At 40.3% G+C, this 16,514-nt stretch overlaps 1 protein-coding gene and 1 long non-coding RNA gene across 2 annotated transcripts; one reads left to right on the plus strand and one right to left on the minus strand.

The window, feature by feature from the left end:
• Positions 1 to 494: 494 nt before the first annotated feature.
• LOC131455547 (uncharacterized) lies at positions 495 to 4,216 on the minus strand. The gene is made up of 2 exons (XR_009239810.1): positions 4,088 to 4,216; positions 495 to 1,553 (listed from the first exon to the last, which is right to left on the minus strand). It is a non-coding gene; the product is annotated as an uncharacterized LOC131455547 (long non-coding RNA).
• A 119-nt stretch (positions 4,217 to 4,335) lies between these two features.
• spry2 (sprouty RTK signaling antagonist 2) lies at positions 4,336 to 10,512 on the plus strand. The gene is made up of 2 exons (XM_058623245.1): positions 4,336 to 4,734; positions 8,622 to 10,512. Exon 2 carries the CDS (start codon positions 8,670 to 8,672, stop codon positions 9,651 to 9,653), a length of 984 nt encoding a protein of 327 aa, XP_058479228.1. The 5' UTR covers positions 4,336 to 4,734; positions 8,622 to 8,669; the 3' UTR covers positions 9,654 to 10,512.
• The last annotated feature ends 6,002 nt before the right edge of the window (positions 10,513 to 16,514 follow it).

Below are 16,514 nucleotides of genomic sequence, written 5' to 3' on the forward strand. Positions count from 1 at the left end.
GACGCTAAATGAAGGCCTCAGACAAAGCAAAACAAGTCGTAAATTCTATGTGGCCGCCATGCCATTCTTTGCTTTTACAGTATATGTTGTGCCAATGAAGAAGAATCATATTAAGACCTCCCTATATTTTCACTTTTTACGGTTTTGGTTTAAATCAGGTTGAGCTTCAAAACCTGAAATATATGCCGCTGTCGTGACTTTCACTCTAAAACTTAAAAACACAGCTGCCGGCAGGGACACGAGAAAAACTGATTCTAGCCATGTAACGGAAGGCTCACCAAATAAATTAAGCTTGTGCTATATCTTAAGAACAGCTTTTTCTCACTGTTCGGCTGCCTTTTTTTCAACCAAAGTGAATAAACGGTTCACTCTCCAGTGTGCTGTGATTTAAAAGCGCAGATTTTTTTTCTATGGACTGCGGTAAAGGAGTTTACAAACTTGTATTTTGTAACTTGTAAAAGTATCCAGTCAGAAAGTAATACTACTACTACTAATAATAATAATAATAATCATACACTTTATTTGTATAGCATCTTCCATACAAGGATTGCAAAGTGACAAAGGGAAAATAAAATTTAAAAAAGCAAACACAACAATAGAACAGGGTGGAATTAAAAGTAACAGTCTTAAGTCAAAAAGTCAAAAACCCTGTCGTAACTTTGAAATAACAAATAAAACAGTAAAATACAACACAGGGTGCAATACAATAGGAAAAGGCTAGGTTCAAACGCTGTTTTAACTTGGAGCCACATTCGTTGTATTATGTCACCAAAGGCCCAAACTAGCACCTGCTCCATTGTGAGGGAAATTCATAACACTTGGTCACTCTTTAGGAGTATTATTATAATTATAATTCCAAGAGAAAGCGATTGGGTTCATTTCTTAACAGTAAGAAGCCAAAGAGAGCTGCCTGGTGCGACACAAAACACAAATAATGATGGAGCTGAGAGCACATGATTCCAGAGAGAGTTTGTGTCTACCTGAACTAAACTCTTCACAAAATCCAGGGCCTACGAGCATTAAATCCCTGACACCCATTACCTGACATTTGTGGGTGAAAATAGCTCAAGCCTAATGAATCTGAAAATGAACCCATGAGAGGATAAAGTGAATAAATGCAGTCGTAAGGCAGTGAACCTCACCGTTGCTCTTTGGGTTCATATATCGCCGCAGCTGGGGTTCCATCTCAGCGAGGGAGAACTCTGACACTCTGTCCTTTTTGCGAGAAATATTTCAAACTGTTTTGCTTGACAACCCCGTGCACTGGTCCTCTCCTGCCACGACGGGGTTTTTTTTTTCCTTTCTCTTTCAATTTCCTCCCGTTGTTGTTTCATGTGCAGGCTGTTCTGACGGGCTCAACGGGAGGGAGATTCACTGGATGGAGAGAAAACGCAGGATAGAAAACTTTTGGGATCAGAAGTCAGACATTGTCTAACGCTCACTTTTTCACACCTTGGTGGCCCCGCATATGTCCATTTTTGTCTCGGTAAATGGACATTGCTCATGTTGGACTCAGCTGATGCCTTAAAGGCGGGTGTGGATCAACAAATGCCCTGTGGACAAAATAGGTGACACATTATTATAGAGTAGTGGAGTAGAGTCCTCATTGACTTCGAGGGTCTAAGGACAGAGGATGTTGTACAGATTGAGGCAACTTTGTGACACATAAAGTTTGACTTCACTGGACACGAGACGTCAACTATATTCCTAAAAACAGCACATTTGCTCTGGGTAGAAAAAAGAATGTTATGCTGTGGTTCCGATGACGGTAATGGATTTGCTTTTGCTCGGAGGCAAAATGTAAACAGAGTGTGAGCGTGCCGAACTCAAAACAATTTCCTGTAACACGCTTGTGCTGTAAGCACATAACATTTTCATTACGCCGGCAGCCCCGTGAAGAGTAATAAAACGCTCCGCAGGTAAATTAACAGAAAAACAAAGGAAGACAAATAGTTTAAAGACGGGAGTGGAGTCTTGAAAGCTTCCTGACCTGCATCCAAGTTAATTTGCCAAGTCACGCTCTTAGTTGATTAAAGTGACCCCTCTCTGTGTGTGTGTGTGTGTGTTCGGGGAGAAGGATGTTGGCGAAGATGCATGTGTGACTTTGTGAGTCCAGCACACTGTCGTCTCATTTCATTTCACAGCGTGTGTTCATTTACACTTTCTTCAATAACAGGGGCAACAACGGCACCTCCGAGAATCAGAACCATAAATACTTTATTGATTCCACAGGAAATTGGGTTCCATGACAGTGGCTCTCTCCATGAGTAGAATACATATGTATATATATATCTATATATAGATATATATATAGATACACACACATATATATATACATATACATATGTATATGAACACAGACCCTTGGTAAAAAAAACAAGTTAGAATGAATGAGTGCTACTAAAATATATGTATGGAGAAACATGGAGAAAGTCAGTTAAGTAAGAGAGTAATTAAAAACCTTTCCAGATGTTTCTCATTGAGCTTTAAACCATCCTTCCACCATCCGAAACTAAGCACAAGTGTCTAAACATTGTTATCCAAATGATTGGATGATTGAAACCACCTGCAGGGTTAAAGAATGTCCACATGAGGGCGCTGCTTCACAACAGCTGAGCTTCAACAGGGAGAACTGGCTTGATAGGGATATGAATTAATTGCGTTTAACAAAGGGTCTCGGAACTCTTAAGATGCTCCTGTGACAAATCACATGTTGATTAACATATGATACACTATTTTATGTATAACATTAATTAACATATTGTAATGTTTCCAGGTCTCTTTTTTTTTCATTTCGTTCTCAAACGTATCGCCAATTTTCTTCTATCATATTATGAACAAACTCTGTATTCACTATTAAAATCCATAAGGCATATCACAATGAAATCCTAAATATGATACATGATACTTTTATTATATATAAATCAACATGTCCAATGCATTTCTGGTTGTGTATTATATTATAAAGGAATCTAAATATAATAAATCCATACATTTGTCACACAAATACAGTAGAGTAAACAGTAATACATTAACCCCTGAACTGTATTGATTTAAAGTAAAGTACAATAGAGATTTTGTTTTACTTTCTCTCTGAATATTTAATTAATTTAAAAGGAACATAAAACCGATATACCAAGTAATGATGGACCTTTCCACTATACTCAATCGTATTTGTTTAAAGTCACATTATTTTAAGACTCTACAATAAATAAAATGCACTGTATCACTGTTTTATTATATTTTCCTCTGAATAGTATTGATATGAAGTAACATAAGTAAAGATACTATTTTACTACAATTAACTGTATTTCCCTCTTAAGTACAATAGTAGTATTTCTATTGATGTGAAATAACATAAATAAAGATACTACTTTACTACAATTAACTGTATTTCTCTCTTAAGTACAATAGTAGTATTTCTATTGATGTGAAGTAACATAAATAAAGATACTACTTTACTACACTTAACTGCATTTCCCTGTAAAGTAGAATAGTAGTATTTTAGGGTGTTTATATAAAGTGACATAAATATATTACTTTGCTTTAGTTAACTGTATTCCCCTCTAAAGTACAATAGTGGTATTTTATAGTATTGATATAAACATAAATAAAGATACTACTTTACTACAGTTAACTGCATTTCCCTCTAAAGTACAATAGTAGTATTTTATAGTATTGATATGAAGTAACAAATATACTACTTTACTTCAGTTAACTGTATTCCCCTCTAAAGTACAATAGTAGTATTTTACAAAGTAACAAAATAAAGATACTACTTTACTTCAGTTAACTGTATTTCCCTATAAAGTACAATAGTAGTATTTGAATGTGTTTATATGAAGTAATATAATTTAAAGTCATAGAAATAAAATACTATTTTAAGTACATTATTGTATTGGTATAAAGTAACATACTGTACTTCCTTTTGAACTGTTTCTGTAACAGGTGGTGGTGTGTGTGACAAGTTCATAGATGTAATGTGTTGATATTTATATCAGTTGTCTGATGCTCCTGTGCTTATCTTTAAGAGAGATATGAAGTTTTAGTTTGATTTAAAAAAAATTTATAAAAAAATATGGGTCACCTCTATGATGATGATGATGATGATGATGATGATGATGCGGGGTGATGGGGGACTCTCCACTGCTCGGTCGCTGCAGGATCATTGATCACACTGGGTGTGAATGGCTGCTCCACAGCAGCCAATGGCGCAGCACCGGATGCGTGATATCCGCTGCAACAACAACCTCTCTGTCCCCCCCCCCCCTCCCTCCTTACATGCTTGACGCCATTTACAGCCCAAATCCCGACCTCCTCTCCGGAAAGAGCGAGGGGGGGGGAGAGAAAAAAAAAACTCAACAACTCCATGCAGCCTCTGTGAGCTTTGCACATGAAACGCAGAGAATCCAAAGTTTCCTGAGCTGGGCTTGAATCCATGTTCGTCTCGTCCGTGTTGCAGGGAAAGTGCAGTCAGGCTGAGTTCACGGTGCGGCGGTGTTTCTCTGAACTTTTCCAGCTTTGACGCCTCGTGCTCTTGCGCAAAAGAGAAAAAAAAGAAAAAAAAGCGCGACAGGATTTAACGTGTTTGCGCTGCGTTTTAGGAGAAAATGCGCCGCGCTTGGAAACTTTCTCAATGGATTTTTACCCGAGTGAACTTCTGCTGTAAGGAATAATCTCCCTCTCACACTGGATTTATTTCACCTTAAGGGGAGCTAAAGCGACGGAAGCACGGTGAGTGTCTCCTCTGTTTTCTTGTAACACTTTACAATTGTTTATTTGAAATAACCACGGCACGTTTGTTTGGGGGGGAAGTCTAAATCACATACGGATTAGAAGCAGCGCCACCTCCGAAGCTTCCTGTGCAGATTACATGTTGTGGTTTTACTTTCGCGATCGGAAAGGGTTTCTTTATCTGTCGCCATGTTTGACTTAATAAAAGTGCACGTTTCCCTTTGAATGGAGACCGACAGGTGTTTAATGTCCAGCCTGAGTCTTTTCCCTGGGCTAAGTCTAATGTCTAATTTAACTGTTGATCGCACTGCTGGCGTCTGCTCTATTAGGAAGTAGTCGGGTCCAAGTTGGCCCATGTGTTTGCTCATGTGTGCAGTCACATAATCTCCTGTTCCCTCCCTCTTGTGTGCACTTCTTTATGATGGAAACGGCCATTTAGACACTTCTCATTAAGGACAAATGAAAGAAAGAGGACAATCCAACATGGAAAGTCATGCACAAGCTCGTGCAGGAGCTTTATCAATGTGTACTGTGACATCATTTCCCTTTTTTCTATTGTGTGCACTGCTTTCCTGTGGAAACGGCTATTTATACAGTGGTTATGAAGGAAAATCATACATGGGAAATGAGTAAATAAAGCATTTCAGCATATGGTGTGTGCATAATCTCGTGTTTCCAAGTACAAATGCAAACAAGGAGAATCCCAAATTAAGTTAACATGTTTGCAATCTCATATTCTAACTTTTTTGTGTGCACTCCTTTTTTATTATGGAAACAAAAATTTATGGAGCTGTTATGAAAAACAATAATACACCATACTGTTTGATAGATCACTTATGGGGCCTGACAGTAAAAGCCTTGTCACTCTCACTCTATTTCTGCTTAACTTATATGACACTACGCACTGGTGTGTTTTTTATTTTCTAACTCACAAGGGTTTTATTTATAGAGGACTTTTACTACAACACTGCTTTGACTGACTCACTCACAGACGTTACAACATCGCACAGTTCACAACTCCAACTGCCAAAACAAATACAAGTAATCGAGGAATAAAAGCAGGAAGACACAGTGTCATGCACAAGAGTGAAAACAAATATTAAAAGTGATAAAAACGCAAGATAAGGGATGACGGGGGCTTTGCATAGGCAACAAGTAATGGTGCTGTAATGCGACATTCCGGAAACCAACTGCCAATAAATACTCCAGAATAAGAAAGGAGGCGACAAACACAGAAATATTAGAATACAAAAGAACACATTACATTTATTTTCATTCTTGTCATTTATCAGCCTTGGCATACAGCACTCTTTAATCTTCCTTTTAGGAAGCTGGTGCCATCATTTCTCCCACCTGTTGTGTCGTTGGGGTTAAATAGTGAGTCGCATGCTCTCTGAAAGCAGCGCTTCCCTCTCCTACCGCCCTTGAGCACATCACTCAACTTCGTCTTTTCTATCTTGTCAGTCATCTTCTCCTTTTCCAGCGTGTCACAATGTAAATGTGTAAGAATGGTGAAGGTTGCCGCGAGCCATTTGTCATGCGACAAACAAAAGCCCTTCCTGTATTGTCATTGAAAGGGGGGGATGAGGAGAGGAGGGGCCCCCCCCCCCCCCCCCCCCCCCCGAGGAAGGCATTTGAAAGCTAATTAGCACAAAGAAGGAGAATTAAGGCCACCACTGACAGTTTCTTTACTTTGCTGTGATATGTTGATGAAAACAAGGCTGAGCATTTGAATATGTTAGAATAATGCAGAGTGACAGTGTAATATGCTAATCCTCACACCTACACACAATGAATCAGTGAGATAATCGCAGATCCTGCAGACGGACGTGAAAAAAACTTTATAAATATAACAAATGTCTGTAACAAAAGCCCTTCAGCTCGACATGGCTATGGTGTTAAGATCAAAACACACAAGTGATACGTTTTATGTCGAGATGGACGGCGGTGGCGATGTCTTTGCACTAGTGAAGCGAAACAAGGGTAGTCGATGACTGTCCACAGCCTTCGTCTGGACTTTGTGTCGTGCCGTGTGCCGCTATTGGCTTGGCATCGACATCACTCAGTGCGTTTACATGCGTCTTTAAAAGTCTGATTTTAGTCGGACTAAGACATAGATTTGGTTTACTTCATGTCATGTAAACAAGGTAGTCTGACTAAAGTCGAGCGAGTCTTAGTCGGACTAACATACCTTAAAAATGTGATTCATAGTCCGATTACTCCTGCATTTGTACGATGAGTCGGACTTGGTGTTTCCTCCCCGGTCTGTGACTCGGACGTAGAAGGAGACAACGTATAGACAATACAATAGCGCCGCCGAGAGCAAAAGCTACAGAGAAGATCCACGTTTGGACTGACAGAGAGATGAGATTTATGCTTTAAAACCACAGCGCGATCCATCTTGCTGTTTGTTTTTCTGTGACCTAAAGGTCAACAGGAATGCGATTCAATACGCACTAACTTATAGAGCGATACAGTGCCACCTACGGAGACGGGAGTCACACGTCCACCTCCGCATGTATACTCGGCCTCTGCAAGTCGATTGCCTGACTCAGTCGGGCTGTCGCTATAGCTTAGATTAAACTTAAAGTACTGAAGGTTTAACAGACCAGAAGAGTCACGGAAATGAAGATGCACGCTTCCAACTATGACTACTTGTGGCTCAAACGGATCACAGCCATAGAAAGTAGAACATCGGTCTTCTTCATTAACTATTACCCAGCAGTTCAAAATCCAGCAACATTCACTCAACAGAAAACCTTGACAACTGAGATGTTAGCCGAGTGACAAATGACATGTCTGAAAGGATGATGAGGAAAATAATTACTAACGTTAATTTTGAGCTTAATCACACGAAAAACAGAGATGTCCATATACAATCTATACAACCCCGATACAAAACCCCCCCCATAATGACTCTAAACCATGTAGTACATATACCTGGCCAGTATGTGGCGTTGTTACGCTGTGACTGAAATCAAATCAAAAACAGATCAGAAGACGTGAAGCATTCGAGAAAAGCTTGTGCACCGTGTACTAGACATAGGGTTGGGTTAGAAAGTTGGGGCTATGACAGATGTCATTTCAGGGCTCCCTATGGATTAAAAGCTGATTACAATATTTTTTGACTAAAAACGAAAACTGTATGGGCCCTTAGTCTGATCTGATCTATTTTTTTTGTGGGGCTGAGCAATGAGGAACTGGCACCAATTTATTTATAGTTCTTGATAACCATCCCTAGTCCCCATTAAACCTTGCATAAACCCTAATAGTAAAAGTGTAACCAGTGATGTTTCAGCAGTCAATTAATGAATTACATCCTTGCAGATACATTTTAAAGTATCTTAAATATCACTTCAGTGTATTAAGTATTTATTTTCATTATCAATTAATGTAATCTAACTTGTTTGTCCATAAAATGTCAACAAATGGTAAAAAAAACAAACACTTAAACTGATTTATTGATTATAAAATAGTTGTTGATTAATTTAGAGACTGGAGGAGAGGAAGCAGAGATGCGTCCCAATGGCCCACGCTTGATTTAAACCAGATGTGTGACTGACTTGTCACCATGTTCAATTTTAAAGGCGCCCTTTGGATTCATTTTCTCTTGGTTGATTAAGTGTTTGTTTTGTGGCTTTTTAGAAGAAACAAATGTCTTGTTTTTCTAAGTGTGTTTCACCATAGTTGTGTCCAGTAAAGATATCCACTCTTAAATCCCGTGTATGAAACGCGACAGTAACTGATTCTAAAGGCCTTTGTAACTCACAGTGTGATGTGCGTGTGTGGCGTCTTATTTCCATAGTGGTCGTATCAGTTATGATTTGCATGGCATCATTTGCATGGCTTCGCATGGACGGATATAAACGGACTGTTTTGTCTTTCAGGACTTCAGATGTGTCCCATGCCAGCGAGAGTGGCCCTTAAGTCCCAGGATGGATTCCAGAAGCCAGAGCGACAGCGATGGGGGAGGAGGACACCGCGGACAGTCGCCGGGCTCACCGCATGACGAAGGGGGACCGCAGCCGCGGCCTTCGCAAACTCGGGCCGATTCGCCAGATCCCGGGCTGATCAATGGGCAGCCACCCCAAGCTCCAGCAGTGCTGTCTCTGGAGCAGATCAGGATCACTGGGAGTTGTAATGAGTACACAGAAGGGCCCACGGTCACCCAAAGATCCCCAGCCTCTCAACAGAAGGACAGCTTGGTGTCGTCTCGTGGCACAAGGACAAGCAGGCAGCAGGAGACTCAAGAGGAGGGCCTTAATAATCTCCGCAACCTGCAGTCATTGATTCAACATGGAAACACAAGCACTCCCATCTCTTCCAGCGAGACCTTGTTGCATTCGTCCACTGCGGAGGAGACCCAGAGTATCGTCAGGACCAGCTGGGGGAGCGCCTCTTCGGGCCACATCATCAGAACCCAGCCGAAACGCGAGGAGCTGATTCCAGAGGAGCTGAAACCCCTGAACGACGCGTCCAGAGTGGTGGCGGCCTTAGAAAATGTCAGTAAAGAGTCAAGCAAGTGTGAGAACTGTGGCCGGTGCCAATGCTCCGAGTGCACCAGCGCCCGGGTGCTTCCCTCCTGCTGGATGTGCGGCCGCCGGTGCGTGTGCTCGGCACACAGCGCCGTGGAGTACGGGACGTGCGTCTGCTGCATCAAGGGCCTCTTCTACCACTGCTCCAGCGACGACGAGGACACGTGTGCCGACAAGCCCTTCTCGTGCTCGCAGTCGCACTGCTGCATCCGCTGGACCACCGTGTCGCTCCTCTCCCTGCTCTTCCCCTGCCTCCTGTGCTACCTCCCAGCGAAAGGTTGTGTCGCTGTGTGCCAGAGCTGCTATGACCGAGTCTCGCGACCCGGCTGTCGGTGCAAGAACGCCAAACCAGTCCACTGCGAGGATGGCGCCAAGCAAACGTAGACGTGGTGCTCGGAAATTGCAGAAGGACGGAAAGACTCCGTGTCCCTGTAACCCTGCAGTGGAACGGTTTAGTAATAAAACTAAAGACGCTGTTTCGGGGGAGTTTCTCGTCATACACGCCCACCAGTTGCACTGCAATACGAGTGTCACTTGACAGGTAAACCAAAATAAGCGCTCCACGTGTTCAAAGGCACGAAGACATCGTACTACTGTTTTGCCCCGAAATAGAATTCCCCGACAACACGTAACGGTGTTGGTGCTAAATGCATAGCCTCTGTTTTAACACGTAATATGACTTAATATGCTAAGAACACACTCCCGTTACTAACTGCATGTAAAGTAGGAAATGCAAAAGGCGACGTACGTTAGAAAGTGTTGAGAGTTGAGACAGATGTTTTATTTTTGTACATATAACAATACTCTGACTGTGAAAAATGTTCTGCCATACCAGAGGCACCTTGATAAATTCAATTTGTATATGAATCAGTCACATTCACTCATGTTTGTACATTCACTGGAATGTATGTCAATCATTTTTATGTCATTTACAAAGGAAAGCAAATCTTATCCCTTCTGCTTGTATATTGTACAGTGATCTTTTATCGGGGGAAAAAAAAATACTATTTTCTAATTCCAACATTGCTTAGTGTAAAGTTAAAAAAAATATATATTTATTTGAAGGTTTATTATTTTATAATAAAAAATATTTATTTTGAGAAAGCATTGTTAAAGTGTCACCTTGCTCTGTGTTCGCTGCAGAAGGGAAGGGACCTGTAGGAGTGTCCGAGCCGGATGAATAATTTTTATTGTGAAATAGACAAATATATTAACGTTTGGAATTAAACAACATTGAAGTGTGTTGGATGTTTGTTTGTTTTTTTTATTCCTGCATTGTTTGACGTCTCTTTAAACCACATTTTTTTCTTTTTAATCGGTCTTTTTTGCAGGTGGTTAAAGGTAAACATTTGTACGAGTTTTGATATCAACTCTTCTTTTTTGAAGTCAAGTTTAAATGACTGTAAATTTATTACATATACACATTAAATTGAGAATACAATTAGTAAATTATATAACATATGAATGCAGTTACACAAACACACACAATAAGTACATATTTCAATACCTCATATGACCGCACCTCAAACAAACTTGTGCTTTCTTTTAAATATCGACTGTGATGCTAACTCCTTACATGTTAAATTCATGTAAAGCTACTATTTACATTCTTGGCTTTGGGTTCACTTCTCAGGATCCAGCAGGTTTTAGTTTTTTAATCAAAGGTTTGTTCAGGAATTCCTTGGTTTTGGATGTCCCTGCGGGGTGAAACCTAAACCTGAAACCCAAACCCTGACACTTGTTGACAGCGTGCGGACGTGTTTGCGGCACGGCGCTGTGACTGACGTGTCCGACCTGCGCTCACTTGTTTGTTATTCATCTCCAGACCTCTTGACTGTATGTGCGCTGGTAGCCTTACATACAAAAGGGAGTTACTTTACATGATGATCAACTTTCACCTATTTTACAGGGACGAGGAGAGGAGGTGGCAACATAACAGACACAATCCCATTAGTGGCAGAAAGAGGAGCGTTGATCTTGCATGTAGTCTTTATCCTTCCAGTCGCAGGCCTGCTCGTTCTCGCTGCTTTGTCTGAGCTGTGAATGGCAAGGGAAAGTGCGGGAGGAGTGTGTGTGTGTGTGTGTGTTGGTGGGGGGGGGTGTCAGGAAGAACGGCTGCAAAGGGTTAAAAGCATCACTTTGAATGACAAAGACCTAACAGTTTACCCCTGTATTCAGCCCGGCATGCATTCATCCTGTTTTCAATAGTTGGGGGTTATTTTGGCTCCCAACGCTCCTCTCTGCTACCTGCTCCTACTTGGTATTCCTATAGGGAGATGGGTGTCTTGTTTGGGGGTGGGGGGCGGGGAGGGCAACTGGATGAATGTGTTTTAAAAAAAAAACGTCCTAACTGTTGAAATATAAAGTTAAAAAGACACAGCGTGAGGGTGATAAACGACACGTTAAATAGTGTTATGTAAAACACCCGTTATTGTGACGGTTTTTGGACATTAAACTTAATGTAGAAGTTTTTCAATAATTTTAATTAACAAGTTATTCATTGTCTTGATTAATTAGGATCAGTTTTACCCGTCTGTAAGTTATGACCAAAAAGATGTGAAGCATATCCTTTTTTCTTTCAATACATGTTATATTTTAGAACAAATGAGTTCTTAATGAGCAATGTTGGCAAATACTATCAACTTGACTTAAAATGACTTCACATAAACTTAAATATTTAAAGTAATATTCAAGTTTACACAGCACTTTTTTTGTGTTGGGGGGGGGGGAATACATCAAGTCATTTTTTAAGGCAGCATGTGAACTTTCATTTCCAAGTTCAACCACCTTTAATTTTTTTTACAATGCAGTTATGAAAGAAAGTGTTTATACATGTTTTAGAAAACATTTTTAAAAGTGTGTATGTATATATATATATATATATATATATATATATATATATCTTTTGTATAAAAGAACAGTGCGTAAAAAAAAGAAATAAAGAAACACGAGTGCAGAGGGGTTTGTTTGTCCCAGCGATTTGGCAGCAGAGAGGAGGAGGAAGAGGAGGAGGGGATGTGAATTTGGAAGAAAAAAAAATGGGGGGGGGGGGCAGAACGGCTCTCTTTGTTGGTTTTAGCTGCCGTGGCCCCTGTGGTTCATGGCGGCTGTGGGGCAGGGCGGCCTATTCACCCTGCTCACCAAGGCAGAATGCGGCACAGGAAGACAGGAAGGAAGCGAGGCTGTTCTTCATGGACACATTGTCTGTCTGTCTGATGACCAGGCTTAAGCAATCAAACCGCTCGGAGGGAGAGAGAGAGCGAGGGGAACGGGGGGGGGTGAGGCGCAGCGTCTCTAAAGAGATAACAAAAAAAAAAAAAACATTTAAAGGGAGAAAGAAAATGTATTTCCATCAATGAGTCACTAGAAAAAAGTTTTTGGAATAAAGTTTAATAAAGTTTAAATAAAGTTTGGAGAACACCGAATACAAACAAAATGTTTACAGTAGTTTACTTTATGAAGCAACTACACTGAAGAGTCCTATTGCTTGCTGCATATTAATTCTTTTTAAATGTTTTTGGATCAGAATAAGGGATCAGATCAAATTTACAAACAACACAAATGCAGATTAAAATTGCTATTACATAATAAAAAAAAATGCAAATTGTTGCAAGTTTTTTGTGCAGGAAAAACCATATGTTTCCTGATTTGAACTCGAATCAGTGAGTTAGCGTTGTTCTCAGTTCCAGTGTAAAGTTCCGTTTGTGGTAAATCATCTTCCTGTACATGTCTGGACTTTGTTCTTGTGGTTTTTAATGTTCAACAGTGGCAACTGCTTAAACTCGCGCACGCTCACCGTCGACTTCATCTCCCCAATGCATGTTGTGTCTTTCGTATAGTTTGTGGAGAAAGGACTCCGGCCCCTTTGAAAAACTCGACTTTCTAATGAGGCACACGTAAATCTTGCAGAAGAGTTGCAGAAACGGGGCTGAAAATGGAGGCCAAGGTGCTGAACCCCCCCCCCCCCCCCCACACACACACACACAAACTGTAGGTGTTGAAGACAAACAGTAGCCACGCCCTTCTCTTCTCTAACAGTGAAAGCTTTTTCTTAGAAGCGGAACTTTTCAGTCTCGTTTTCCGACGTGGGCGGTTTGTGTGAGGCACACATTTTGAGCTCAAAGAAGAGCACACACACACACACACACACACTCACACCTGAGTGTGGTTTTATTTTCCACTGAGTCTGTCCTCTGCTTGTGTCATATTTCACTGAAGTGAAATGGCACACAGAGAGAACAAAAAAGTGAGGAAATGAAACAGGTGAATTCTCTGCCTGGCACATTAGTTCTCTGAGAGGTGACAAAGGTGTCCAGAAGTTCTCTTCTTGTTTTACAACTTTTTGCTCCCCCCCTTTTTTTTTGTTAACTTTCATATTTTGTTGCTTTGCGAGGTGAATTGCGGAGCAGTTAAGAAACGAAAAATCTTATGTAACCCAAGTCTACGTCGTTGACAGCTGAACTAATGTTGTGCCTTGAGGAGGAAGATTAAAGCCGAGGGAGTATCTGTCATAAAAGTTTCGAGGCGGTGGAGGACATGGTGTGTGTGTGTGTGCGTGTGTGTCTGCACATTTAAAAAAAAAAAAAAAAAAAAAAAAGGCCTAAATGTCATTTAATATGTCAGAAAACAGGGTGAAGCAGCAAATCACACAATCCTCTGTGGACTAAGACTCTTGAGGATGTTCATTTACAGTGTATCAGACTTTATTTATACAACACTTTCCATGCAAATGTATGCAACAAAAAAATACAAAAGTGTAGCACAAAGTGCTTTATGCAATAAACTCACCATCTCCACAGCCCGGTCGTAAACAGAGACACACAATGGAACGGCAACGCAACGTTAGGGTGACAACAAAGAGACACTAAAAGAGACAAAGCTGTACAAGAAACACCAGCATCTATGTGGAAACACTGAGGTCGGATAGAAGTAAGTAAAGTTAAGGGAGAACAATAAAAGCATTAAGAGTACTGAAATCAACTAGTAAATAAAGTGAAATAAGTAGTAGTTTAAAATACCCAAATACACAATCTAGAATAAGAGAAATAAAATGAATGTAAACTGAGAAAATAGATGAACTAAGTACATTTGGAACAAGCTACTTTTTACTTAAATTTGAGTTCCCTTTTAGACCAGTACTTTTACTCAGCCCTTAAGGTTACTTTCTTCTGTATTGAGAGTTAAAAACATACTATATGTAACATACATACTATACTTTATTAAAAACTATATTGAATGAAATGTTTTTTGGTCAAAATCCAGAAATCCAGAAATGTTCTGGGGCCTTGATGATGGCAGAATGGAATGGCTGTTTAAAGCTGCAGTGTGTAACCTTTGGTGTTTTTTTGTTGTTGTTATTCTGCCTCTGTTTGGTCTTTGTAGACAAAAACGATGTCAATGTATTTTATATGCTGAGGGAGCATTTGTGTGTATACAGCATGTTTTGTTTTTTTTAGCAGTAGGACTCACTTCTGACACTTTTCGGGGATGCTTCTATGTGTTTTCTCCAACCAGTTTGTTGTTGTCTCACTTAGCTCACTGTTGTTGTTGTTGACCTGTGTGCAGCGTAGGAATGTCCTTTTACCCTCGGCATTTTCTTCCTATGTGTCCAAAACCTTTTTTTGTCCTGTGTATTTGTAGTTTTTGTTCCACAAACTTCAAAAACTGAAGCTGCATGTGTACACATGTGCCTATTCTCTCACACGTGTGCGTGTCTGTCAGTACCAGCGAGTCTTCTGCCCAGACAATGAAGCCCCGGCTGGAGGCCCATACGTCTAATAGCAGCACTTAACTTCAATCCACCACAGGAAGTTGGCTCATCTGCACTTGTGTACACACACACACACACACACACAAAGTCGGCCCGTTGCTGACAGCCAGTGGATATTTGTTGGCGACACTGTGGCTGCAAGGCTTTTTTACAGCTTAGCGGCCAATTGTTGTTCACCCAGATACACACACACACACACACACACTAAGAGCTTAGAGCTTCAGTTGTGATCCTGAAAGGCAATCCTGATCCCCCTGCTACACAGTGGGACAGACACGTATAAAAAGAGGAATTAGTGCGGTCTGACAGCTCACTATTCCACATCGCATTTAGTGTGTGATGGCGGCAATTATGTGTACGCGTCTCTTTGTGGGTCTGTGTGTGTTGAAGGTAGGCATACACATGTGAACGCGCGAGTGTAACCAGTGACACACCTGAATAATACAGTTCTACGGAGAGAATAGCAGACGTTTACTCGCGTTGTCTACAGTCGTGACAGAAGAAAAAATAAACTAGGTCACTTACATCAGAGCAGAAAAAAGAGTCTCAGAGTTCAAATAAATATAAACTACTGTTTTGTTTTTTTCCTCCCTTATACATATGAATAAAAATCTTTATTGATGTTGTCAAAGTATATCATCAGTGAAGTCATCTCTGGAATTGTTTTGTGAAAAATGGCATTTTCCAGACCATGCCATGAAATGACTGAATACTAGTTGAAGTAAAGGGGTACTGTAGTTAACTTCATTATTATTTATTTATTTATTTATTTATTATTTTCAACAAAAGACGGACGTGATAAAAATCTGTACCTGCTTAGGTCTTAAGTCTTGACTTTAGACGGCCTTTTCTGAGTGGTAACTGAACTTTGTGTTACTTTCTAAACTACTCACTCCCTGCACCAAAGTACATAGAGAAAATATTTATTCATTCATTTCTTTATTCCTCTTCATTTCTGACAACATCAATTAAAATCAAACAAACATTATCTCTTAACATGGAGTAATATTGTCTTTTAAAGTGATACCCGGTGCATGTGACTCTCCTCCTTGTGCATGTCTGCTCTCTTGAAGGAAATAATGTGGCCCCTGTGCTAAACACAACACTCGCTAGTTGAAAGTCTATCTGCTGTTTGGTATTTTTGCAAGTAATGCACAGTGGGATTATAGGAGCTTATTTACTCACATGTGAAAAACTCGCGTCTGTTACCTCTATTCAAAGAAGGGAGGGAGGAAATGAAAAAAGATGGCTTTTTACAGACATGAAACGTACTCTTGGAAAATATATTTCCATGCATGGGATTTAAAAAATTTTTTTTTTTACATACTAGCCAGAATTTGCAAGTCAAAGTCTCCTTTTTTAAGAGCAGTGGCATCATGTAGCCCTCTAACTGAATAGTGTCATTGAGACTTGGGAGTAGTTATTCAAATCAAATCACAAGGAAAGCGGGTGAGGATATTTGCTAGACAAATCAT

This window comes from Solea solea, chromosome 2 (assembly GCF_958295425.1).
Source record: "Solea solea chromosome 2, fSolSol10.1, whole genome shotgun sequence".
NCBI classification, from domain to species: Eukaryota; Metazoa; Chordata; class Actinopteri; order Pleuronectiformes; family Soleidae; genus Solea; species Solea solea.